The sequence below is a fragment of the Arachis hypogaea genome, chromosome 13, assembly GCF_003086295.3.
Source record: "Arachis hypogaea cultivar Tifrunner chromosome 13, arahy.Tifrunner.gnm2.J5K5, whole genome shotgun sequence".
Classification (NCBI taxonomy): domain Eukaryota; kingdom Viridiplantae; phylum Streptophyta; class Magnoliopsida; order Fabales; family Fabaceae; genus Arachis; species Arachis hypogaea.
This window is the reverse complement of record NC_092048.1, coordinates 21,834,870-21,859,596: the sequence shown is the minus strand read 5'-3', so window position 1 is coordinate 21,859,596 and position 24,727 is coordinate 21,834,870. Positions and strand designations below refer to the sequence as shown.

The 24,727-nt window shown below is 32.1% G+C and overlaps 2 protein-coding genes across 3 annotated transcripts; both read left to right on the top strand.

The window, feature by feature from the left end:
• Positions 1-242: 242 nt before the first annotated feature.
• LOC112737644 (lanC-like protein GCL2) lies at positions 243-3,047 on the top strand. Its single transcript, XM_025787630.3, has 6 exons — positions 243-693; positions 780-958; positions 1,062-1,173; positions 1,682-1,798; positions 1,911-2,231; positions 2,611-3,047. Exons 1-6 carry the CDS (start codon positions 514-516, stop codon positions 2,947-2,949), a joined length of 1,248 nt encoding a protein of 415 aa, XP_025643415.1. The 5' UTR covers positions 243-513; the 3' UTR covers positions 2,950-3,047.
• A 6,774-nt stretch (positions 3,048-9,821) lies between these two features.
• On the top strand, positions 9,822-16,821 carry LOC112737643 (amine oxidase [copper-containing] gamma 1). 2 transcript variants are annotated; one of them, XM_025787629.3, is made up of 7 exons: positions 9,822-10,146; positions 11,635-12,054; positions 12,501-13,034; positions 13,803-14,120; positions 14,457-14,570; positions 14,680-15,227; positions 16,404-16,821. In XM_025787629.3, the coding sequence occupies exons 2-7, from the start codon at positions 11,668-11,670 to the stop codon at positions 16,612-16,614; spliced, it is 2,112 nt and encodes a 703-aa protein (XP_025643414.1). In that variant the 5' UTR covers positions 9,822-10,146; positions 11,635-11,667; the 3' UTR covers positions 16,615-16,821. The 2 variants fall into 2 exon arrangements, with proteins under 2 accessions (XP_025643414.1, XP_072067537.1); XM_072211436.1 differs by lacking the exon at positions 9,822-10,146 and having other exon boundaries at positions 13,808-14,120.
• Positions 16,822-24,727: the final 7,906 nt, after the last annotated feature.

Below are 24,727 nucleotides of genomic sequence, written 5' to 3'. Positions count from 1 at the left end.
ATTTTGTTCTAATTTAGTGAACTTTTTTTAAAACAAATCCCACATTAGACCTCAATTTTATTTGCCCCATATCTGTTAGTTTTTTTGTTCGTTCAGTTGCCAAAAAAAAAAATTATTCTCACATGCACCAAAAAAGAAAACATTTCTCCTGATCCAACTTAAAGACCCACAGTATATCCACAAAATTATTTTAAAAAGTACTCTATCCTATATGTATATTATATATCCACCCCACTGGGAATAGGCCAAAATGAAAATTCGAAAAGACATCTTCTACCAAATTTCAGGTTAAAAGCAAATCCTCCATGACTGAGCCACTGAATTTTTAGAGACAGGTGTCTAAATTTTCCATTACCACGATCGCAGGACAGTACAGGCGTCTCGGACACCTCATTTAGTGAGGCGCTCCCTAAAACCCACCAAAATGAGCGAAAAGGCAAAGCCAACAGCCTCATTTCGAATCCCAAACACATCTTCTACTACGTGCCTCTTACTCAAAAGTCAAAACCACCCATGGCGGACCGCTTCTTCCCGAACTCCATGCCCGAATTCGTACCCGAAACGGCGCCGTCTACCCCTCTTGAACAACAAGAAGCCCTTACTGTCGGCGACTCACTCCCGAAGCTGCTTGCCATGCCCCACGCCCCACTCTGGGAGCGTCTCAAACGCGCTGCCCTCGACCTCAAAGAAACCGTACCCACTATTACCAATCTCTGCCATCACACGCACTCTCTTTCACTTCCACGCACGCTAACCTCTCGAATTTGTGTTTGTGTCAGATAGTGGTGGAGACTTGGGGGTTATCGGGCCAGCGCGCACGTGACTTCACTCTCTATTGCGGCCTCCTCGGCACAGCTTTTCTTCTCCTCAAATCGTACCACGTGACCGGAAACGCAAATGACCTTGCGCTGTGTTCCCAGGTTGTGAAGGCTTGCGACGCTGCTTCTGCCACCTCCAGGTTCTCATTTTCTAAATATCTTATTCTTAATGTGCAGTTTCTTGGAAGTTAGTTAGTTAGAGGTTTGTTAAGTTTAAAGGTTGAAACATGAATTGAATGGCAGGGATGTGAGTTTCCTTTGTGGGCGTGCTGGTGTGTGCGCCCTTGGGGCTGTGGCTGCCAAGCTCGCCAGGGATGATGAGTCCTTGAGGTACTACTTGGCTCAATTTGAAAAGGTATTCTACTACAATTTATTTTAATTCGACTAAAAATGGTAGGTTAGGTAACTGAGTTATGGAAATTATCATTCACTACTAAATTTAAGAAAACAATTTAGGGCTAAACATGGAATGATGATTCAGGATTATTTATGAGTTCTCATGTTTTTGTTTACTTTTTGAAGGGAAGAACCTCAATTATAGCACCAAAAGGTTCAAAATTCTAACAAGTTAATTCTTAAAAGAGAGTTTATTAATAGTGAGTTATGTTTACTAATGGGCTTTACTTGTGTTGCCAAAAGATGTTTTAGGGCTACTTTGCTAGCAAATCAAGCTTTTAGGTATTTATTTATTTGTTTGTTGGTATTTTAAGAACCAATTTGTTAGTACATTGACCATTGTGGTATCTCAAGAGCATATAATTATCTCTTTGTTTGGGATTAAATTTTGAACTTTGGGATCGTTTGAGGACCAAATTGGTGGTTCTCCCTTTTCTCAAGGTTATTAATGTGGGGGTTTGATGCAGATTAAGCTACCAAGAAGTCTTCCTGACGAGTTGCTATATGGGAGGGTAGGTTTTCTTTGGGCATGTTTATTCTTAAACAAGCATCTTGGTCAGGGGACAGTTCCGTCCACTTACACTGTGAGTTTAGTTTACCAACAAGTTTTGCCTTTTTTTGGAATTTGATTTGCGTTGAATTGATCTCAAAGAAGGGTTAGGATACTGGAGATCTAAATTTTGATATTGTTGTCAGCGTGTGGTTGTGGATGAAATCATAAAGAACGGAAGGGCAATGGGTAGGAAATTGGGAAGATGCCCATTGATGTTCGAATGGTATGGAGAGAAGTATTGGGGTGCTGCACATGGACTGGCTGGGATTATGCATGTCTTGATGGATATGGATTTAAAGCCAGATGAGCTTGAGGACGTCAAGGGCACCCTTAAATATATGATACACAATCGCTTTCCAAGTGGAAACTATCCTGCTAGTGAAGATGATATAAAGAGAGACGTCCTTGTGCACTGGTGTCATGGGGCTCCTGGAGTGGCCCTCACCCTTGTCAAAGCAGCTAAGGTAAAAAGGATCCTTAAGACTGTTTAAAAGCTGCAAAATTTCTTATTTTGATTTATGAAACACTTAATTATGTAATGTCATCATTGTTAAACACCATTTCCCTTTCTTGTTTGATTTCACTTTGCTGTTTTATGATATGCAATATTGTGGAAGCTGCTTATTTTTTCCCCCTTAAAAATAATTCTTTGTGGAAGTGCCAGTGTCAATAATGCTGTTTGAATGTCCATGTCAATCATTTATTATTAAATGTTTTGTCACAAACTAAGCAGTTAGGACAAATGCACAATTTTTTGTTTACCATGTTTTAATTTCTATTTGTTACTTGTCTCATCTCACTATCATGGGACACTTGTAATAAACTTTCTCTTGAAAAACTCAGCTTTTTGGAGATAAGGAATTCTTGGATGCTGCTATAGAAGCTGCAGAGGTTGTTTGGAACCGTGGTCTACTTAAGCGAGTTGGGATTTGCCATGGTATTAGTGGGAATGCATATGTCTTCTTGTCACTATACCAACTAACCAGGGATGCAAAGTATTTATACAGGGCCAAAGCTTTTGCTTGCTTTTTGCTTGAGAGAGCTCATAAGCTGATATGGCAAGGTGAAATGCATGCAGGTGATACACCATATTCCTTGTTTGAAGGGCAAGGAGGTATGGCTTATCTCTTCTTTGACATGATTGACCCTACTCAATCTAAATTCCCAGCTTATGAACTATGAGAAACAACATATTATGTATGGGAGGCCTTTATGTATGATGTAAAATCAATGTAAATGGAAATGTGAATAAAATGACTAAACGAGAGTCTTAGACATGATATGTAGCTTTTGCTTCTTAGTGGTAGGCTATCCTTATTTATGCATGATTTTTCCCTCTTACAACTGACAAAACTCTTCATAACTTCCTTTTGTGGTATGAGATTGCCCCTTTTAATCTCATTCTTTGGTGTGAAATTAGTCGCCAATGCTGAATCTGGATAGAAGCCAGAAGGCTAAGTTTTGTTAAGGGCGTTTGAGAGTTGAGATATTAAAGTAGGGAATAACTTTGAAATTTATTTAATCTTTAACACTTCTCGTATTTTCTTTTCCTCAAAAATTCCAACTCATACGTATCCTTGGGTTCTTAGCACAATGAAGGAGGAATGCAACCTTTTTAATTTTTATCGGACATTACAGTTTCAAATATCAAAAATGGTAGGAAAGCTGTTTCGTTATTTAGGATGAGGATTCTTTTTAAGTTAAAATTAAATTTGAAGTTTTGAACCATCAAAATGAACTTGAGTTTACTGTGATGAGTATTAGATTGGAATTGAGCAGCAGTCAATGTTTTCAACTTTCAACAGCATTCATTGTTTCTCACAACCACTCATAAGTTTCTAATAGAAGGCTTGCACGAGGAGAGAGCTAGACATTAAGCTAAAGTCGCCACCTAGTTAAAAGGCCACTGAAATGAGTGACATTTTTGCATTGTTGAATCGAACTTGTTACTTGTTGCTTTTCCCTCGGATCCTGTCTCTAACCCCCGTGATTTAACCTCCCTAAATGGAACAAGATTAGATGTAGTCATGGGAAATGATTTCTTGATCTCTTAATCGATGGTGTAAAGCCGCTAAGAAGTCGTCTTCATTTAAGACAAGGCGTAGAAAAACCGGCACACAGAAATCACTAGCCCTCTCTCCAAAGTCCAAACGAATCTGTGAAGTCAAAATCCTCCCGGTGCATGAGTGCATCCTCAGATATATGTACGGGGATTTTGAACTAAGATAGCAAAGGATAATCTGAACGGTGTGTTTGATTTAGGGTTTGAGTTACAGAACGTTCAATTGTTTGGAGTGGCGTCGTCCCGCACAGGGTTGAACTGTTTACTTGATTTGTGTTGATTGAGAGGGTGCTTACTAAAGAACGACTATCCAGACTAGGTGTTATTGATCAGCGTGATAATATTTGTGCTTTATGTAGTAAGGCTGTTGAGTCTGCTTTTCATCTGTTTGTTGGGTGCGAAATCACTTGGCAAGTGTGGAACGCGTGGCTGTTTGCCCTTGGAAGGTCATGGACCATACCAGGTACACTGAAACAACACTTCGAGGGTTGGATACATGCGCCACGGAGAAAGATTGAGAGAAAGAGGTGGTTGGTTGGCTTCTTTGCTGTCATTTGGGCAGTTTGGCTAGAGAGGAATGATCGAGTATTTAATAATCATGGCTCGGGAGTCGTGGAAATAATCAATAAGTCCTTCATGTTCTTTGACGAGTTGCTTGGTGGTGCTCCCTTTGGTTGTTGATGGCAACGCCGGAGATGGCGAAAGGTTGATACCACTCTTCGAGTTGTTAGTAATGTTTGTAATTTGATATTTACTTATGTTCTGGACTCTAGTTGCTCCACTTTGCTGTGTTGAGCGCGTTTTAATTAAAAAAAAGGTTCAATTGTCTGGAAATTTTTTTCTTACTAAATGCATATGTGATTCTATGCTTCGACTCCTATTTATTTAAAGTAACAAATTGTAGTTTTTGTGTTCAATAATTACGGTTGGCTAAATGATTAAAGAAATTTATTTTTTTGAATAAATGACCATTTGTACCCATGAGAGATGAAAACGTCTACCCATGAAAGCTCGAAACTAATCTTGTACCCATGATAGATGCTGCCTGTGTGACAAAAGTGCCCTGACTTAAATCTGAGCTTGGTTCGTGGGTTTCCGAACTTACGTGGCACTCCCAACCTCCCCCCCCCCCAAATCTGAGCCAACCATTCACCATCATCATCTTCATCTTCTTCACCATCACCATCACCATAACCTCCATAACCTCCATCACCATCACCTCAGCACCGCCACAGCCACCTCCCTTCACCACAACCTCCGGCGACAACCCACACCGCCGCGCCCCTTTCTCTTCTTCTTCCCCTCTTCTCACCTCCGCTGAGCCCAGAAACCACAGTGCCAGCTCCTCCTCTCCACCAAAGTCCAGAGCGGCAGCGGCCACTTTCTCCATTCCTGGGTCTCCTCTCGTCTGCCACCAAATAGCCGCGACACCCAACCTTCTACGAGCCACTGCAACCCTTCCCTTTTCTCCCCTTTGCGTGTTCTCTGTCTTCCTCAGCCACACCAACGAACCGGCCACCTTCTCCTCCCTCTCTCTCACTGGCCGAACCGCCGCGCCGTCGACGAGCCACAACGACACCGACGATGAGCCCCTTTCCCCCTTTCTTCTTCCTTCTCTGTCATCCCGTCTCACCATCGCGAACCAGCCTAGCACCGTCGCGATTCCAGCCCCGTTTCCCGTTCTACCATGGAACGACCAGAACAGGGTGCAGCCCCTGTGTCTTCCATCCCCTCCGTTTTCCCCTGTGTCTTGCATCTCCTGCGTTTTTTCCTGAGTTCTGTTTCTTTTATTGTATTGCTTTTAGTTCATTTTGCTTAATTTGGTTAGTTATAAATGCATGTTAGTGGATTTAGGTTTATTTTGATTCATGCTGGTGTTTGAAAATTTTGCTGTTTTGATTCATACTACTGTTTGAAAATTTTGACTTGTCTGATGCTGCTGGGAGCTTTGGGGGAGGCAGGGTTCGGACAGGGGAGTGGTGACGGGTTGGAACGCCATAAGGACGCTGCGGAGAAGGTTGGGTGTCGCGGATGTTTGGTGGAGAGGAGGAGCTGGCGCTGTGGTTTCTGGGCTCAGCGGAGGTGAGAAGAGGGGAAGAAGAAGAGAAAGGGGCACAGCGGTGTGGGTTGTCGCCGGAGGTTGTGGTGAAGGGAGGTGGCTGTGGCGGTGCTGAGGTGATGGTGATGGAGGTTATAGGGGTTATGGTGATGGTGATGGTGAAGAAGATGAAGATGATGATGGTGAATGGTTGGCTCAGATTTTTTGGGGGGGGGGGGGAAGGTTGGGAGTGCCACGTAGGTTCGAAAACCCACGAACCAAGCTCAGATTCAAGCCAGGGCACTTTTGTCACACGGACAACATCTATCATGGGTACAAGATTAGTTTCGAGCTTTCATGGGTACAAATGTTAGCGTTTTCATCTCTCATGGGTACAAATGGTCATTTATTATTATTTTTTTGAATAAATGACCATTTGTACCAATGAAAGATGAAAACGCTGACATATGTACCCACACTAAATCAAAACTAAACTTGTACCCACGCAAGATGTCCTCTGTGTGACAAAAGTACCCTGTCTTTGGAGGGTTGGAGTGCCACGTAGGGTACTTTTGTCACACGAAGGATATCTTACGTGGGTACAAGTTTAGTTTCGATTTAATGTGAATTCATATGTCAGTGTTTTCATCTTTTATGGATATAAATGATCATTTATTCTATTTTTTTTGGCCAACATTCACTTTACTATATAATCTATTTTCATATAAAAGCTGTCAAACATAAATCAGGCTAACACTGATTTATTTTTCATCAAAATTAGGGCAAATCACAATAATAAGCTAAGGGGAGTAAAATTTTACACGAATCAGCCAAAACAAAAACTGCTTCATGAATTCACCAATGCACGTTTATATGTAGTTCGAACCAGCTAAATTCGAACTCTATTTCTACATAATTCGAACCAGCTAGGTTCGAATTATACACAAACACACGCACACACTAATTCGAACCAGCTTGGTTCGAATTACACACAGTAATTCATGGTATAATTCGAATTATGCTGTTAAAAAATTAATAATTTATTAAAAAAAAGTTATTAAAAAATTTATTAAAAAAATTAATAATTTAAAAATTAAAAAAATATATATTTTATTTCATACGTTAAAAAAAGCTAACGAAATATTTAATTACGAGACTTCTTTAAAATATTAATAAACTATTAATTCGAATTTCATACAATACTTTTCTGTCCATTTTTAATAGCTCATGAATATTTTTTAATAAATTTTTTTAATAAATTTTTTTTAAATTATACTACAAAAAATATTTTATCCTATGCAAAATAATGTAAAAAAAATTGGCTTAAAAAATGTTAAGAGTACTATAAAAATTTGTAATGTTCTAATAACTTAGGTAAATACATGCATGTACTCAAATTTTAAATAAAATATTCTACATAGTCAATAATAATTTAGAAATGAAAGAAAATATTTTATTCCATACAAAATAATTAAAAAATATATTTTATTCTATACAAAATAATTTTTAAAAATGGTTTAAAAGATATTATGAGTACTATAAAAGTTTGTAATATTATAGTGATTTAGGTAAATACATGATAAAAATATTTTTTTCCATACAAATATTCAAGAATGGGCAGAAGAGTATTGTATAGAATTCGAATTGCTCACTATATAATTTGAATCAGAGTGATTCGAACTTCCCATGCGTAATTCGAATCATGTAATATCTCATCATATAATTTAAATAATTTTATTAAAAAATTATCAAAAATATTTTTTAATAAATTTATTTAAATTATACCACAAAAACATATTTTATTCTATGCAAAATAATTTAAAAAATGGCTTAAAAAATGTTAGAAGTACTATAAAAATTTGTAATGTCCTAATGACTTAGAACATTAAAGAAATACTCTACATAATCACTAATAATTTAGAAATTAAAGAAAAAATATTTTTATCATGTATTTACCTAAATCACTAGAATATTACAAACTTTTATAGTACTCATAACAACTTTTAAGCCATTTTTTAAAATTATTTTGTATAGAATAAAATATATTTTCTAATTATTTTGTATGGAATAAAATATTTTCTTTCATTTCTAAATTATTATTGACTATGTAGAATATTTTATTTAAAATTTGAGTACATGCATGTATTTACCTAAGTTATTAAAACATTACAAATTTTTATAGTACTCCTAACATTTTTTAAGCCATTTTTTTTAAATTATTTTGCATAGGATAAAATATTTTTTGTAGTATAATTTAAAAAAAAATTATTAAAAAAATTTATTAAAAAATATTCATGAGCTATTAAAAATGGACAGAAAAGTATTGTATGAAATTCGAATTGATAGCTCATTAATATTTTAAAAAAGTCTCGTAATTAAATATTTTGTTAGCTTTTTTTTAACGTATGAAATAAAATATATATTTTTTAATTTTTAAATTATTAATATTTTAAATAAATTTTTTAATAATTTTTTTTAATAAATTATTAATTTTTTAACAGCATAATTCGAATTATACCATGAATTACTGTGTGTAATTCGAACCAAGCTGGTTTGAATTAGTGTGTGCGTGTGTTTGTGTATAATTCGCACCCAGCTGGTTCGAATTATGTAGAAATAGAGTTTAAATTTAGCTGGCATTACTGGATTCATGAAGTAATTTTCGTTTTAGCTTATTCACGTAAATTATTTTCTCCTTTGGCTTATTTCTGTTTTTTGCCCTCAAAATTAAGTTTGAAAAATCAATATGATGCAAAATTCCTTTTACAAATTTTAATAAAAAAGCACAGTAGTTCTTCTGCCTTCAATGTAATAACAGGAAGTGATTACCATTTGGTTTTCTTTAAGGCAAATGTTTCAATTTGATTATATCAGTGCTGGGAACCCTTTAAAATTCAGATTGATCGAACTGCAACGTGAGGAATCAAAAGTGGTTGGACTAAAATCAATGTTACTGTTTTTTTTTTTTACCAAAGATATAGAGACTCGAATCCGCAACCTCTTAATTGAGTATGAGGAGACTCTGTCATTTGAGCTATTGCTTCTTGGCAAAATCAATGATACTGTTGATCTGATTACTAGGCTAAATGGCATCAAAGGTAAAAAGGTACTAACTGGAAACTAAGCCTTACCAGTCCCGAATTCAAAAATCTTTCTTAATTTGTGGAAAGAATTTTGTTACACTTATATGTTTGGGACTTCGTTATCATAAAAAGTAAAGAAAAACATGCCGTGTTTGGCAATTTGCCAATTTGGGGGATCTTTAATTTGGGTAGTTACTAGTTAGTAGTTGCAAATGATAACAGGTGGTTGCAAATTGCAATGTCAAATCATATAAAAATAATACCATTCAAACAGTTGAAACTGTTCTATTTTTTTCCGTGGAAAAGAGTACACTTGGAACAAACACAAAATGGACGATAGATAACAAAGATACGACACCTCTTATAGTGACCCCTAACCTCATGAGGAAACAAGTCACACAGAATCCAAAGGGTTATTAAATTTGAGCCTAGCTAAGACATTTTATTGCAGAGTTGAAATAAATTACGAAATGTGAAACATGTTTTAATGTCTATTTGTTAATGAAAAATCTAAATAAGGTTTGCTGGAGAAAATAATGTATAAACGCAGTTTTAAAAATATTTTATGAAATTGAATTATTAATAGTCATCAATGATATTTTAATGGTGTGAAATTTCATCCAATGGTTCATTTTTCTTTACTGGTTACATGCTGCTGGCTAGAATTTGAAAAAGTTGTTGGCTCCTAGACTTTTCGTACGAATTTATTATACTTATGTTTGAGTTAGATATAGTTGAATTTTAATTGTCATTAAAAAAGGAGATAGGAAAAAAAAACTTCCTGTGAAATTATACTCCTTTCATAACAGTTGGAAAATCCAGATGTACGTTGATAATTCAACGGAAAAAAATAAGGAAAAAATAAGAAAAAATAAGAAAAAGTTTGATTGCGGCATTAAAACAAACAAGAAGAGCCTAAAATGCTTGTCACCATATATTTCCAATCCTTGCCACTCGCCAGTAGTAATCGCCACGCATTATGAAAATAGAAGCCTGTGAAGTGTGAACAGAAGAAGTACACAACCCATAAACCTTAACTCTCAGACTTCATAAAAACCTTCACCTACCCCTGTTGCACATATTCTGTTATATTAGAAAACATTTAAAGGGCTCTGAAGATGAAAGAAAGTTGTAGAACAGGAGAGTATCAAGTCAGGGTTTAGCTTTGCCTTTGGCCAATGAATCACTAATTGCAGGTAACTAACTAATAATTATATTCTAGTTTCCTTTACTTTGCTTAGGATTTTTCACTTCTATCTTGGGCACTGCATGCTAGTTCATGATTCATGTTGCAGCTGATAGGAAGTGTAGGGGAACAATTTTTTTTCTTAAAGTAAATGACAATTAGATTCTTAAAGATGTTGACCTTGGACTAATCACTTCTTACAGAAAAAAAAGTACCCTTCAAAATAGCAAACGATGAACATGTATATCATTTTGTCAATAAATAGTATAAAACGAAACCGAATTGTCCATATATTTCGTTATTTATAGTAGTGCATGTCTCATTATTCTTGTTATTGTCTCGTTATACAACGATGTAGGTTTAGACAGTGAATCATTTATTATTTTTTCAATTTTCATATATTCTTATTCTCTATTTATCATCAATCCTATCAAAATAAGTGAAGTTTCATTCCAAAAATTGTTATTTATATGACTATATTTCATAGATAAACATATAAAAATAATTAACCATATATATAAGCATCACCGTTAAGTTTTAGTTGAATTGATAGAAGAACATCATATGTTTACTGTTTACTATTTTGGAAGTCCAAATTAATTTTTTTTCTTTAGGAATTAATTAATCCGAAATCAAAATTTTCAAGAATTTAATGATCATTTACTCCTTTATTGTAAAACTTATCATTTCATTTGAAATTTATGTATCATAGATCATGACTATAAATTTCATATTAATCCAAAATTATTTTGACATAATTTTCATAAAACAAAGTAACAATAATATAAAAGTTTAAAATGCATATTGTTAGATTATGATCTTATTGATGTTCAATTTTTTTTTTTTTAAAATTTAGTACAAATAACTTTTAACCATGTTAGATGTTTACCAAAATTAGCTATTAAAATTAATCACTAATATAAAATATACAATAAAATATAAAATACACATTAACAATGAATTAAATAATACATAATTACTGATTTTTTTTTTGTGACTGCATAATTACTGATTTTAGTATGCACATAGTATTTTTTGAATAATTTTTATAATAAATCATTGTTATTCAGTGATTGAAGCAATAAAAATAATTTTCAAGACAAATATAATTTTGTTTAAATCTTAACTTTTTATGTAACCCTTTATATTAATAACGTTACAAATTTTTTAGAACAATCAAATTAGATAACTAGTTTTTTCAACTAATAATCAAATATATTATTATTTTCACTATTAAGAGTGCAGACAATAGAAAATTGGTTTATTTTCATTTCTTAGTCTAGAAACTAAACTAGTGTCACACATATTGTCCATAAAACAGGACAGCAAAAAAGTATCAAGAATGTTACATAGAAAATATAAATTAAACAAAATATATATATATATATATATATATAAAATATGATTGATTTAGTAATTAATTTTTGTCTGTACATATAATATTTTTGAAAAAACATTGTATATAGAAGAGTGACACACTGAACTATTTCTATTTCAGGAAGAGTCCTGCATAAAGTAACTAGCACACTCCATGGAGGGAAGAAAATTGAGAAGGTCTCTGGTTCTCTCAATATCTATATCACTCTTTCTACTCCTCACCTGGCTTCACCTTCCATCATCCCCTGAGAATTTCATCAAGAAACCGGGCCCCACACACCATGAATCGGATGTTCCTCACCACCCTTTAGACCCTTTAACCGTTCACGAATTCAACAAGGTCCGTGCCATTCTCGCCACGCACCCTCTCTTCGAGTCCTCATCCACGTACTCACTCAACGCCATTGCCCTTGAAGAGCCCGATAAAGAGCTCGTTCTCAAATGGAAGCGCGGAGATCCCCTTCTGCCAAGGAAGGCCTCTGTCACTGCTATGGTCAATGGAAAATCTCATATCCTCTTAGTAGACCTCAATACTTCCGAGGTATACATAATCTTCTTATCAACTAAAATTTGTCCCTACATAATCACTAGATTTTTTTTTACGTGAAATATGTTATAAATACACTAAATTAATTTTTTGCGTATAAATACATACGTTATTAATTTATTTTTAACATACATTTTGTATTTTAATATTTAAAAAATATTAAAAAATTAATAAAATTTATTATTTTTAGTTAATAATTTGTTAATAATATTTAAATATATACTTAAAAATATATTGTTGAATTGATAAACTAAAAAAAATAGACCAATAACTAAAAATATAGACAAAAACAATAAATTTTGATAATTTTTTAAATATTTTTTTTATGTTATATTATAACTATTTTAGTAGTTGATTTTATTTTTGCGCATAATATAATTGTTCTAATTTTATTGGTTGTTGACACCTCATTTAAATTATCTACTACTTATTCATCACAGGTATCCTATAATGAATTGGGTTCGACTTCGGGGTACCCAATATTAACAATAGAGGAGACGGCGAGAATACTGGAGGTTCCATTCAAGAACGTGGAGTTCAATGGCACCATCGCCCAGCGTGGGATCAACATGGGAGATGTTAAATGCGTGCCACTCTCTTCAGGGTGGTACAACATGCCAATAGAGAACAAAAGAAGGGTGATTAAGGTGCAGTGTTTTTCCATGAAGGACAGCGTGAACTTCTACATGAAACCAATTGAGGGGCTCACTGTGCTGATTGACATGGATAGGGAAGAGGTGTTGCACATTTTTGATAATGGCAGAGGCATCCCTGTTGCTAAGGGAATTGACACTGACTACCGTTACTCTGTTCAAAAACTCCGTGGTGAATTGCATCTTTTCAATCCAATATCAATGGAGCAGCCCAAAGGGCCAAGCTTCATAGTTGAAGATGGGCATTTGGTCAAATGGGCAAATTGGGAATTTCACTTGAAGGCAGATCCCAGAGCTGGGATCATAATTTCACAGGCCAAGGTAAGTTTCGATCATTAATTTCACTTGCAGCCTTGCAGGCATGCAGATGACAAGTTAATATCATTAAACTCATAAACTACTCCTGTACACCGGAGATTAAATTTGATGTTAGTGTTCACAAAAAATAACATATTTCTTAAGCTTAAATAAGATTTTAGTTTTTATATTAAAAAATATCTATATACACAGAAAATTAATTACTAAATTAATCATTATATATTTATATAAATATATGTATAATTTAATTTATTTTTAATATATATTTTATATTCTAATATATTTAATAATTGATTTTCTATGTATATCAAATACGATTGAAAATATAATTTTTTATTTTAATTTATTAAAATTTTTAAAAAATACTTATTTTAGTTGTCTTTAAAATTTAAAAAATTTTAAATTAGACACTTCCGTCTTTAGTAATTTTTTGTTTATTAGAAATTTAAAAATTATTTTTTTTGGACATGACTTCTTAGTTGCTTTCAATTAAATTTTTAATCTGTATATTAAATAAATAAATTTTTAATAAATTTTATTATAGGACAATCAAATTTTAAAATATATTACTATAAGACAAACAAAGGAATCAATATAAAAGTAATTCTAGAAAAGAATAAATTTTTTTTAAAAACCAAAGTATCTGATTAAAAGTTTTTTAAAGATCAGTTTCCATGTATTGTATAACAAATATCTACCAATAAGTATTTGAGTGGAATTAAAATCTTTTTGGATGCCAAAATTGTGAACCACAATTTACTTTTTTGAAAGGTTAGGGATCCAGACACGTCAGAGATGAGGAGCGTGATGTACAAAGGATTCACATCTGAATTGTTCGTACCGTATATGGATCCAACGGACGCGTGGTATTTTAAGACGTACATGGACGCGGGCGAATACGGGTTTGGGCTGCAAGCAATGCCTCTGGACCCACTCAACGACTGCCCAAGAAATGCTTACTACATGGATGCAGTCTTTGCAGCCGCTGATGCCACGCCCTACCTCCGACCCAACATCATCTGCGTCTTTGAGACTTATGCTGGGGACATTGCTTGGCGCCATGCTGAGACCCCCTTCAATAACTTCAAGGCAACACCATCTTTCTTATTTCTTCAAACACAAATTCTTAATTAATAATTTATTTTAATAACTAAATTTAATTACATTAGTTTAATAAATTAAAAGTTTTAATTGAAAAAGTTAAACAAAACATGATTTGATTTAATTAAAAAATAATTTGTTCTTTTAATATCTTTTAATTGATAAAATATTTTTACTACCATTTTACGGAAATTTATAATTGTTTGCATTGATAATATAGTTGTAATTATTTTAACTTGCTTTTTAATGCGAGGACTTTTAATTTTCTTTATAAAATAAATAGATAAATAAATATTGTTACCGCCAATAAATAAATAATGTCAGGTTACAGAGGTGAGGCCAAAAGTGAATCTAGTGGTTCGGATGGCAGCCTCCGTGGGAAACTACGACTACATCGTTGACTGGGAATTCCAAACTGATGGGCTAATCAGATCAAAGGTTAGTGCATTTTTTCCCTTCAATATTTTATGTTATTAGTTGTTACTACTTCGTAATTTGTTTGTTTGTTTGTTTGTTTTTTGTTTTTTTACTTTTTTCGATTTCATAGGTTGGACTAAGTGGTATGTTGATGGTGAAAGGAACAATCTATGATCACATGAACCAAGTTCCAAGCGAAGAATATCTCTATGGCCCCCTTTTGAGCGAGAATTTAATCGGTGTAATTCATGACCATTACATCATTTATTACCTTGATTTGGACATAGATGGCACTGACAATTCATTTACCAAGGTAAATATTAAGAAACATGAGACCTCACCAGGAGAATCACCTAGAAAGAGCTACCTAAAAGCAATTAGAAATGTGGCAAAGACAGAGAAGGATGCACAAATAAGGCTCAGCCTCTATGACCCATCTGAATTTCACATGACAAACCCATCAAAAAAGACAAAGATAGGGAACCCAGTTGGGTACAAGGTGGTTCCAAGTGGCACAGCTGCTAGCCTTTTGGATCCTGAAGACCCACCACAGAAGAGGGCAGCATTTACAAATAACCAAATATGGGTCACTCCTTATAACAAGAGTGAAGAATGGGCTGGTGGCTTATTTGCTTACCAGAGCAAAGGTGATGACACACTTCAAGTATGGTCCAACAGGTTAGACATACACATACAATTCTTTCATGACCATATGATGAGGTATTCACATACATTTGAATAAATTATTGACTATAAAAGATTTAAGTGTTTGATAATTCTAAGAAAAAATATAGAGAATCAATTTTTATTTAGTTAATTAGTCAATATTTCTTTTTTTAATTTTAAAAGTTTTTATTTTTTGGAGAATTTATGGTTTAGAATTCATAATTTAAAATTTAAGATTAAAAATTTATAATTTAAGATCTATAATTCAAGATAAATAAAATAATTTTAAAAAATTGATTAATGTTAGCTGAAAAAAATTAGTTCCTTGATATTACTTTTTTGATAATGAAAGATCAAAGATGTAAATTAATTTGATACTCACTAAAAATTAAATTAGTTGGATAAAACAATTTATCGGACAACTCTTTATAGATAGTTTTGTTGAACTAATCCAATCTTTAATGAGTATCAAATTACTTTATAACATTTATGATTAGAATTTATAACTATTTAAATCTTTGATGATAAAATATAACATTTTATAACATTTTGTTAAGAAAAATATTAGGTGATTAACACTTTATTTTATTTTATTTTTATCTTATATTTAAATAATAACATTTTTTAAAAAAGGTAAAAGTGTTGGTCTCCTATCAATCGTTTATTAATTAATATCTTCAAAATATTTATTAAGGTTTATGAGAAGAAAAGTTTTAATTAAAAAGACAAAAATTTGAAGTTATTAATGCACTCAATTAAAATTTGGCTCATGAGATATAAGGTTGCGTTTATTTATTGTCTTTCAAATACATAGACTTAGACATAAATACACAAAGAGATATATACACAAAAAGACACAAATTTTTTATTGTGTTTAGTGATATTGGACAAAATATACCAATATAAACTAAATATTAATTTTACTCTTATATTATTACCAATGGGATAAGAATAAAAATAAATTACTAAGGATAAAAGAGTAAATATTTGTATTTTATTCAATGTATCTTAATGTCTCATCTTTTTTGAAGGACACCAAATATATGTATTTTATGTATGTTTGTGTGACATCGTGTCTCAATAAACAAACGGTAAATATGTACCACCGTATTTATGTATTAATGTCCGTGTTTCATAGCATAAGTGTGGTTAAGAAAAGAAAAGAAAATAACACAATGTTACATACAGGGATCGGCCAATTGAGAAGAAGGACATTGTGCTGTGGTACACACTTGGATTCCATCACATACCTTGTCAAGAGGACTATCCCATCATGCCTACGGTGTCATCCAGCTTCGATCTAAAGCCTGTCAATTTCTTTGAGAGGAATCCAATCTTAAGGCTGCCTCCCAATTTCAAACATGATTTACCTCTTTGTAGCTCTCATCATTTACCTTGAACCTCAAACCATTTTTTAGCTTACACTAGTGTAGTGCTCGTGCATGAGAATGCTAAACCAATCCACGAGTTAATATAAGTCACATTTACATCACAATGACACATACACTATTTTTATAATTTTATTACAAATGTATCATACATAATTGTACACTTCACATTGAGTCACCAAATTAAATAAACCAAGATCTCTATTTATAAATAAAAACAATGAATTTCTTATGGTTAATATTAAGATATCAATGTTATGCTAAAATTAATTCTCAACAATAGAAAAAAAAATTCATAGAACTCGTAGCTATAAGTTAAAATTAAGTAACAAATAAATAAAAATATTACAAAAATCTGAAAAAACCAAATTATTGTAAAAAATAGAAATACACATTTAAACGCATTGTTGCTTGCATTATACATAAGGAAAAAAATTTTCTGTACACCATATTCAAAGTTGAATCGTCATTTAGTAAATCATTATTGTTAAATATGTTACTACATACTTTAAAAGATATTGCATAGAATTTTTCATGACTTAGAATAATAGTATTTATCATTAAATACTAACAAAAAATGCACATACTTTAGAATAAATTACAAATATAATCCAATGTGCAACACTTCTTAATCAATGGTGCAACCGAAAATTTTCATTGAGTTTTATTTTTTGAAATTTTTCAGGTCTTGGTCTACTTCTGTGAGACCATGAAAGTCCTAATAACAATTTAACAACACACAATTAAATAGATAATTGCTTTACTTGGCAGCAAAATGAGGAGAGAATATATGATAAATAATTATTTTTGGTATTAAATTATTCATGGTATAAAATTTCAAGCTATTATTCGGCAAGTGAAGGTATACGCTAGATAACATACTTTCTCATGAGTTCGAAAATAATTCTGAGTTCAAAAATCAGGAGAATTGAAAATGATAGGAAACTAAATTGTCTAAAATGTTGAAAGCATAAAAATAGCAAATTAGGAAAAAAATTAATATAACATCAAAGTGTACATCCACTTAATATAATAGATGTTCTTTAAATATTGACACATTTAAGAATATTCAATGCAACCCTCTTTTCAAATTAAACAAAATAATGATCATGTTGCTTAAAATGAAATTTATCCTAATTTTTAACAAAAAAGAGCTCCGCTTTAACAATTGATTGGGAGAAACAATAAATAAAGAATTAAGAAAAAATTTAAAAAAAATGAAAGTAATGAATTTACAAAAAAAAATTAGTGATCTTATACAACTAACAATTTTTAAACTGTGAAGTTTTGAGGTCTTTAAAAAATGAACTGAAATTGGTTTAGATCAACCATAGCCCACACGGACAGACATAAGAGACACAATACAATCATAATTAAACTCTTAACTAAGTAATTTATTATCCAAGTGAGAAGAAAAGAAATGAAAAGTAAAAAAAAAAAAAGCAGAGAAAGAAAAACAGAAAATATATCTTCACATAAATTTGAATAACATTCAAACTAACTTCCTTGACTTTCTGAATAAGATCTGACCATATCTATCAATAAAATAAAATAAAATAAAATAACAAATCAAAACTTAGCATTGCAACAAATAATAATAATAATAATAATAATAATAATAATAATAATAATAATAATAATAATAATAGCTTAAAATAAAAATAAAAAATTTAAGAATTGTAAAAAATCTTAGAAAAAAAAAAAAGAAATTTTAAGGAACCTTTGCTATCTATGCTTCCTGGTCGCTAGACTCATTCTTCCTATCATGACTGTAAAGCAATGGAATGAGCGATCTCAGATGTCATTCTTGCATCATGACGCCGAAAACCTGCTCGAGCAATCTCTAGTTTCGAATCTAGTCTCGGCATCAATCCCAAAGGCCTCTAGTCCCAGAGCTTTGCCCACAAGCCCTACTAGCGTAGCAAGTCTGGTCGCAGGTGTGTTGTTCGTTCTAGCTTATCATCTCTCTTCTAAGACATTCTCAATCTATCCGTCTCAGCTCAAACATTCTTTCTTTGCCCGTTGCTTAATAGCCCCTGTGTTGTCTTATTTCAGGAGGGACTAGATTGTTAAGAATGCTCTCTCCTTGATGTGAGGGAAAGAAGTGAAGGGCTTTGTACTGACTGATAAGAGTCTCCAATATGCTCTTAGCTTTCATCGTGAGTGAGAGAGGAATTGAGGCTGATCCTGCTAAGGTGAAAGCCATTGTGAGTCTATGTCGTCACCCCGCCAAAGGTTAGGCCAAGTCATGTCTAGTGGGAAGAAGGCCTAGGCTAGTGTCGTCGAAGAGGCTCATGCTTTTAGGCAATTTGAATTCCTCTTTAGGTAAGAATGTGTAATTTCCCACATTAACTTCGAAAACTAGGTTTTCCGATCTTCTTATAGTAAGTAAGTTTAGATTAAGCCAACCTGCTAATCCCTAGATCTAGAGCGGCCGCTTTCCAGTATCGGAATTCATTCTATTTAATGTCGGGGGGTAGTATTTGTAGAATAGAGAGAGAGAGAGGAAGAATCAGAGGTCCGAAATTCGAAGTGAAATTTTTGAATTGCCCGTTCCTAGTCGTCATGGGAAAAAGGGTGCTCTTATTTTACGACGGTAGGGACGATTGCTTCCATTACTGACAAGAAAGACTGGCGGAGTATTTTGACTTTCAGCTCAGTGAAGTGAAAAAAGAAGCAAGGAGGAGAGTTAAGTACCCATTTGAAAAATAAAGACCTTGTAAAAGCAAATTTTGAGCTAAGAGCATTTATAAATGGAGCCATTGACAGAAAATTATCCTTCTTTATCTGTCCATGGTAATAACTTTATAGTTATAGGACACTAAAGCCTCAGCTTCAACAATTAATAAACATACCAACACCATCAAGATTAATACCACATTTTACATTTTTTTAGTTTCTTCATTCCGTCGTACACAAACGCTATCAAATTTAAAAAAAAAAAACCAAAGTATTTAAATTAGTAAAACTAAAAAACAAAAAGGAGAATTATATTTGATGCAAGAAATTCAGTATTGCAGAGTCTAATATGCAAAAGACACAATAATCTCAAATTGAATATTTCTACCAAATCAACAATTTAAATAAATCAAATTCTCTCACTATTCTCCTAGAGGCTCTAGTTAAATTACAAAGTTCTCTAGGCGAAAAATGACAACATTATCTAGAACTCAACATGTCTTTAGTTCTAGACATACTTTTCTAAATAAACTCCAGCATTGCCAAATGCAGCAGCAATTTCACACTTAGCAAACTCTAAACAAATTAAATATAGCTTTTCTTTACCAAAACGGCCATTTGCACGTGATATTGTTATAATGGCTAATGAAATACAGATTGATAAGTGAAGTTGTACTATAAATAATAAACTAACTCAAATAATAAGTCAAGAATACTATTTCAACAAATTTACCTGTAACAAAATTTCGGGTCAGCTAATGTAAAAATTCTAACACAACATTCTCATAAGATTTATAAATCATAAATCATAATAAAAATCAATTTCAAATGAGTGCATTACCCGTGCTTCACACAGGCATGTTTAATGTTCCAAGCTATATAGACAAAATATGAATAAACACAAATGCAGAATATGTAATGGTTAAAGTGATACCACTACGTAGAAAAATGTATGAATGAAAAAATATTATCCTAAAATAGCATTTAATGTCAGAAAATTGAAAACTAAATAGAAATGACTTAATAAAAACATAATCATAAAACAACTACAACATAATCCAAATTGATTGCTTACAAAAGGCTTTTATAAAATCCATATAGATAACATATATTAATTTTATCAAAGCAACCTTGCTACATGGTAACATGACGACTGCTCCATTGAATGAACAATCATGTGTGAAAATCCATACGCCACATTAAGTCATACTTCAATGCTTCATTTATAAATTGAACTACTAAAAGAATGTGCAAAATTAAGCATGCAAAATATTTAAAAATGATGAAACTACTTAAAAAAGTTAGACTGCATGTTATAACTTATCAGTTATCACTCTATCTGTTGTTACATCATGAAAAACAGGCTAAAAGTTCTTGATCATTCATTCACCAAATTTGACAGCAAAATTCAAAGCAAACTACCAAAACCACAACATAAAAAAAATGAATAGCTATGAATCAATCAAGCACCGAATATTAACATTAGATTAAATCAAAATTAAAGTTTAGTGATCAATTAAACTTTGTATTGTACTGATAGATGCATAGACACATGTATGTATGAACACATACAATGACAACAAAAAAAGAGAATTTCGTCTTCTTTTTTATTCTTTTTTATTAAAAAAATAAAAAATATAATTCCTCTGGCTCGCAATAATCAAAATAATAATAGTATATCAATAATCATACATTTTGTAAAAAGAAATAGAATAACTAATTGTAAACTCTATATTTTAATTATTTTTTAATATTCACCAAAGAGGATTCAATATTAGTGAATATTAACGTTACTCTCATCTGTCATAGGCATGAAGAAGCACGCACGTTACCTTACCTAGGTCAATTAACAATAGTTAATGATAAGTATTACAAATTAGCAGCTAATGTGACTCCAACCAAAGAAACTATCATCTAACAGCATCTATTCCATTCCGTTACACATTTCATAGACTTACTATTACTCACCAAAAGCTAGTACCAAATAACATAAGTATTATTTGTTCTTTCTTCTATTGTGACTCCAACCAAAGAAACTACCATCTAATAGCAACTATTTCATTCTATTACACATTTCATACATTTACTATTGATCACTAACAGCTAGTGCCTAGTAGTATAAGTATTATTTGCTCTTTCTTATAAAGAAACTATAGTCTAATACAAACCAAGAATGTTTTGAATCTTGAATGTGAGTACACCTGTTATCCAAAGAAACAGATAGTTCACAATTTTAATTTCGCCACATTATTATGAACAAAATGTATCTGGCAAAATGTAACGTGAGATATATGGCTCAGCTAAACTACAAAAAAAACCCAAATAGGCAAATAGTAAACATACCAACAATAATCTGAAGAAAGCTTTTAAATTTCAAAGAAAAATATAAAACTCAACCCAAGATTAACAAAATTACTACTATCTCTACAAAGCTTCAAGATGCTGGGATTAACAATCTCCTTTGTATTTCAACCTAAAAATTATAATAAAATAAAAAATTTAAAGTAAAATACATTTTTTTTGGTTTTATAATTAAGGACTTCAATTAAAGACTTCAATTTGCTTATATTGCATGCTAATAATCAAATTTAACCTGAAAATCCCTCCTAGCAAGCTTGATGTCATAACTTACTTGGAATGCAAAATAGGTTGATACAATTTAGTAATCGGCCACTGAAATTTGAAGACAATCTACATTTAATTAAAGGTAAAGCTCTCACCAAAGGTGAGATGACAACTACAATAATCAAGTCCAAATTATTGCATGTAAAGCTTTAGTTAACAATATCAGTTTTGCATAAAAGTACTATGCAGATGCAATTTTTGTTTTGGAAAAACTGAGATCCACAGAGAACACAATCCAGCATGAGCAAAATCTAAATAAATTCTTTATTCATATTACTAATAAGTTAATCATATAAAAAAACTCACCTTAAAAAATAAGATCAAATCAAATAAAAGCTATCTTTTTTCAAGAGTTTTCTGTTGAGCCAACCGTGGGGAGCTCTCAATCACCGGAGAGATTTTGAGGAGGAATCAAGTGAGATAACATAAGATGAGAAGACACCACATCCAACTCAAAATCTTAAGGTGTCAAGTTAATGGGTCTCTCATCACTCTTCCTTGCTTTCTTTGATGTGGGACTAACTTCATAGACTCCTCACACTTGCAACATTAACATTTTCTATAGCAGGGTATTAACTCAAAATATGGAGAAAACTTACATGAATTATTTGTGCAATTAACCTAAATAAATCCCAAAATACAAAAAACTCACTTCAACATTTAACAAAAGAAAAAAGAGAAAGAGAATGGCACAAATCAAAACTATCAACAGATTATCTTCCTATACACCACATTCAAAGTAGAATAATCATTTAGTGAATCATTGTTAAATGTGTTACTACATACTTTAAAAGATATTGTATAAAATTTTTCAAGATTTAGAATAATAGTATTTATCATTAAATAATAACAAAAAATGCACATACTTTAGGATAAATTGCAAATATAATCCAATGTGCAACACTACTTAATCAATGGTGCAACTGAAAAATTTTCATTGAATTGTTCTTTGAGATTTTCCAGGTCTTACTCTACTTCTGTGAGACCATTAGAGTCCTAATAACAATTTAACAACACACAATTAAATAGATAATTGCTTTACTTGACAGTAAAATAAGGAGAAGAGAATAAAAAAAAGTATATGATAAATAATTGTTGTTGGTATTAAATTATTCGTGGTATAAAATTTTAAACTATATTACTCGACAAATGAAGGTACGTACTGCTAGATAACATGCTTTCTCATGAGCTCAAAAATAATCCTAAGTTCAAAAATCAGGAAAATAGAAAATGATAGAAAAACTAAATCGTCTAAAATGTTGAAAGCATGAAAATAGCAAATTAGGAAAGAAATTAATATAATATCAAATTGTACATCCACTTAATATAATAGATGTTCTTTAACTATTGACAACTATAAGAATATTCAATGCAACCCCTTTTCAAATTAAACAAAATAATGATCATGTTGCTTAGAATGAAATTTACCCTAATTTTTAACAAAAAGAGCTCCGCTTTAACATTTGATTGGGAGGAACAATAAATAAAGAATTAAGAAAAAACTTTTGAGAAGAGATTGAAAAAAACTGAAAGTAATGAATTTACAAAAAGAAATTAGTGATCTTATACAGCTAACAATTTTTAAACTATGAAGCTTTGAGGTCTTTGAAAAATGAACTGAAATTGGTTTAGATTAGGGGTATTCACGGTTCGGTCTGACCCGAAGTCCCGGTCCGGCCCCGAATTTTTTAGGGGCTAATTTGGTGTGATTTTACTGGGTCTAGGGCCGAGTAAGGGTCTCAAAAATAGACCCGGTCATTATTTCGGGTCGGATCTGGGCCATAACTCGGGTCACCCGAACTCGACCCGGTGGCCCGGTCATCATACACAATTAATATTTTGTGTTATTAGTGATAGATGATGGTTATTCTTATGTGGAATTTAAGTATTGTAAACCTTAATATTTTGTGTTATTAGTCATTATAAGACTATAAGTTAATGTTTTATGTTTAAAATGCATAATATTGTGTTATTTGTATTGATTTAAATATTTGGTGTTATTAGACAATATTAGTATTGATTGTGGTTATGCTTTAATTTTAGGGAAGGATTGGTTCTTGTTATATTTTTCTAAGTGAATTTTACGATGTCAAATAATGGTTGGAGTCTTGAAAATTTGGATATTTTCACATGTTAGCTTACAAGAAGGTAATGTTAACGGCCCGGTTTTCACCTGATTTTTACCCAGTATAATCGTGGCCCAAAAGTGTGTAGGTTTAATTGGGTCTAGGACCGGATTTGGGTCTAACAAATAGACCTGGCATATATTTCGGACTGGGTCTGGGTCAGATCAAACCCGATTTCACCCGGCCCATGAACACCCCTAGTTTAGATCAACCACAGCCCACACGGACAGACATAAGAGACACAATACAATCATAATTAAACTCTTAACTAATTAATTTATTATCCAAGTGAGAAGAAAAGAAATGAAAAATGAAAAGAAAAGCAGAGAAAGAAAAACAGAAGATATATCTTCACATAAATCTGAATAACATTCAAACTAACTCTTTTGACTTTTTGAATAAGATCTGACCATATCTGTTAATAAAATAAAATAAAATAACAAATAAAAACTTAGCATTGCAAATAATAATAATAATAATAATAATAATAATAATAATAATAATAATAATAATAATAATAGCTTAAAATAAAAATAAAAAACTTAAGGATTGTAAAAAATCTTAGAAAAAACAAGAAATTTTAAGGAACCCATTTGAAAAATAAAGACCTCGTAAAAACAAATTTTGAGCTAAGAGTATTTATAAATGGAGCCATTGATAGAAAATTATCCTACTTTATCTGTCCATGGTAATA

What these genes read in the sequence shown, in the direction of transcription:
- LOC112737643 (XM_025787629.3), top strand. Translation starts at nt 11,668, where the DNA reads ATGGAGGGAAGAAAATTGAGAAGGTCTCTGGTTCTCTCAATATCTATA. An exon ending in TCATAATTTCACAGGCCAAG is followed by an intron (nt 13,035 to 13,802) that starts GTAAGTTTCGAT and finishes CTTTTTTGAAAG; the next exon opens with GTTAGGGATCCAGACACGTC. An exon ending in CTTCAAGTATGGTCCAACAG is followed by an intron (nt 15,228 to 16,403) that starts GTTAGACATACA and finishes TGTTACATACAG; the next exon opens with GGATCGGCCAATTGAGAAGA.
- LOC112737644 (XM_025787630.3), top strand. Translation starts at nt 514, where the DNA reads ATGGCGGACCGCTTCTTCCCGAACTCCATGCCCGAATTCGTACCCGAA. An exon ending in CCCTCGACCTCAAAGAAACC is followed by an intron (nt 694 to 779) that starts GTACCCACTATT and finishes TGTTTGTGTCAG; the next exon opens with ATAGTGGTGGAGACTTGGGG. An exon ending in GCTGCTTCTGCCACCTCCAG is followed by an intron (nt 959 to 1,061) that starts GTTCTCATTTTC and finishes ATTGAATGGCAG; the next exon opens with GGATGTGAGTTTCCTTTGTG.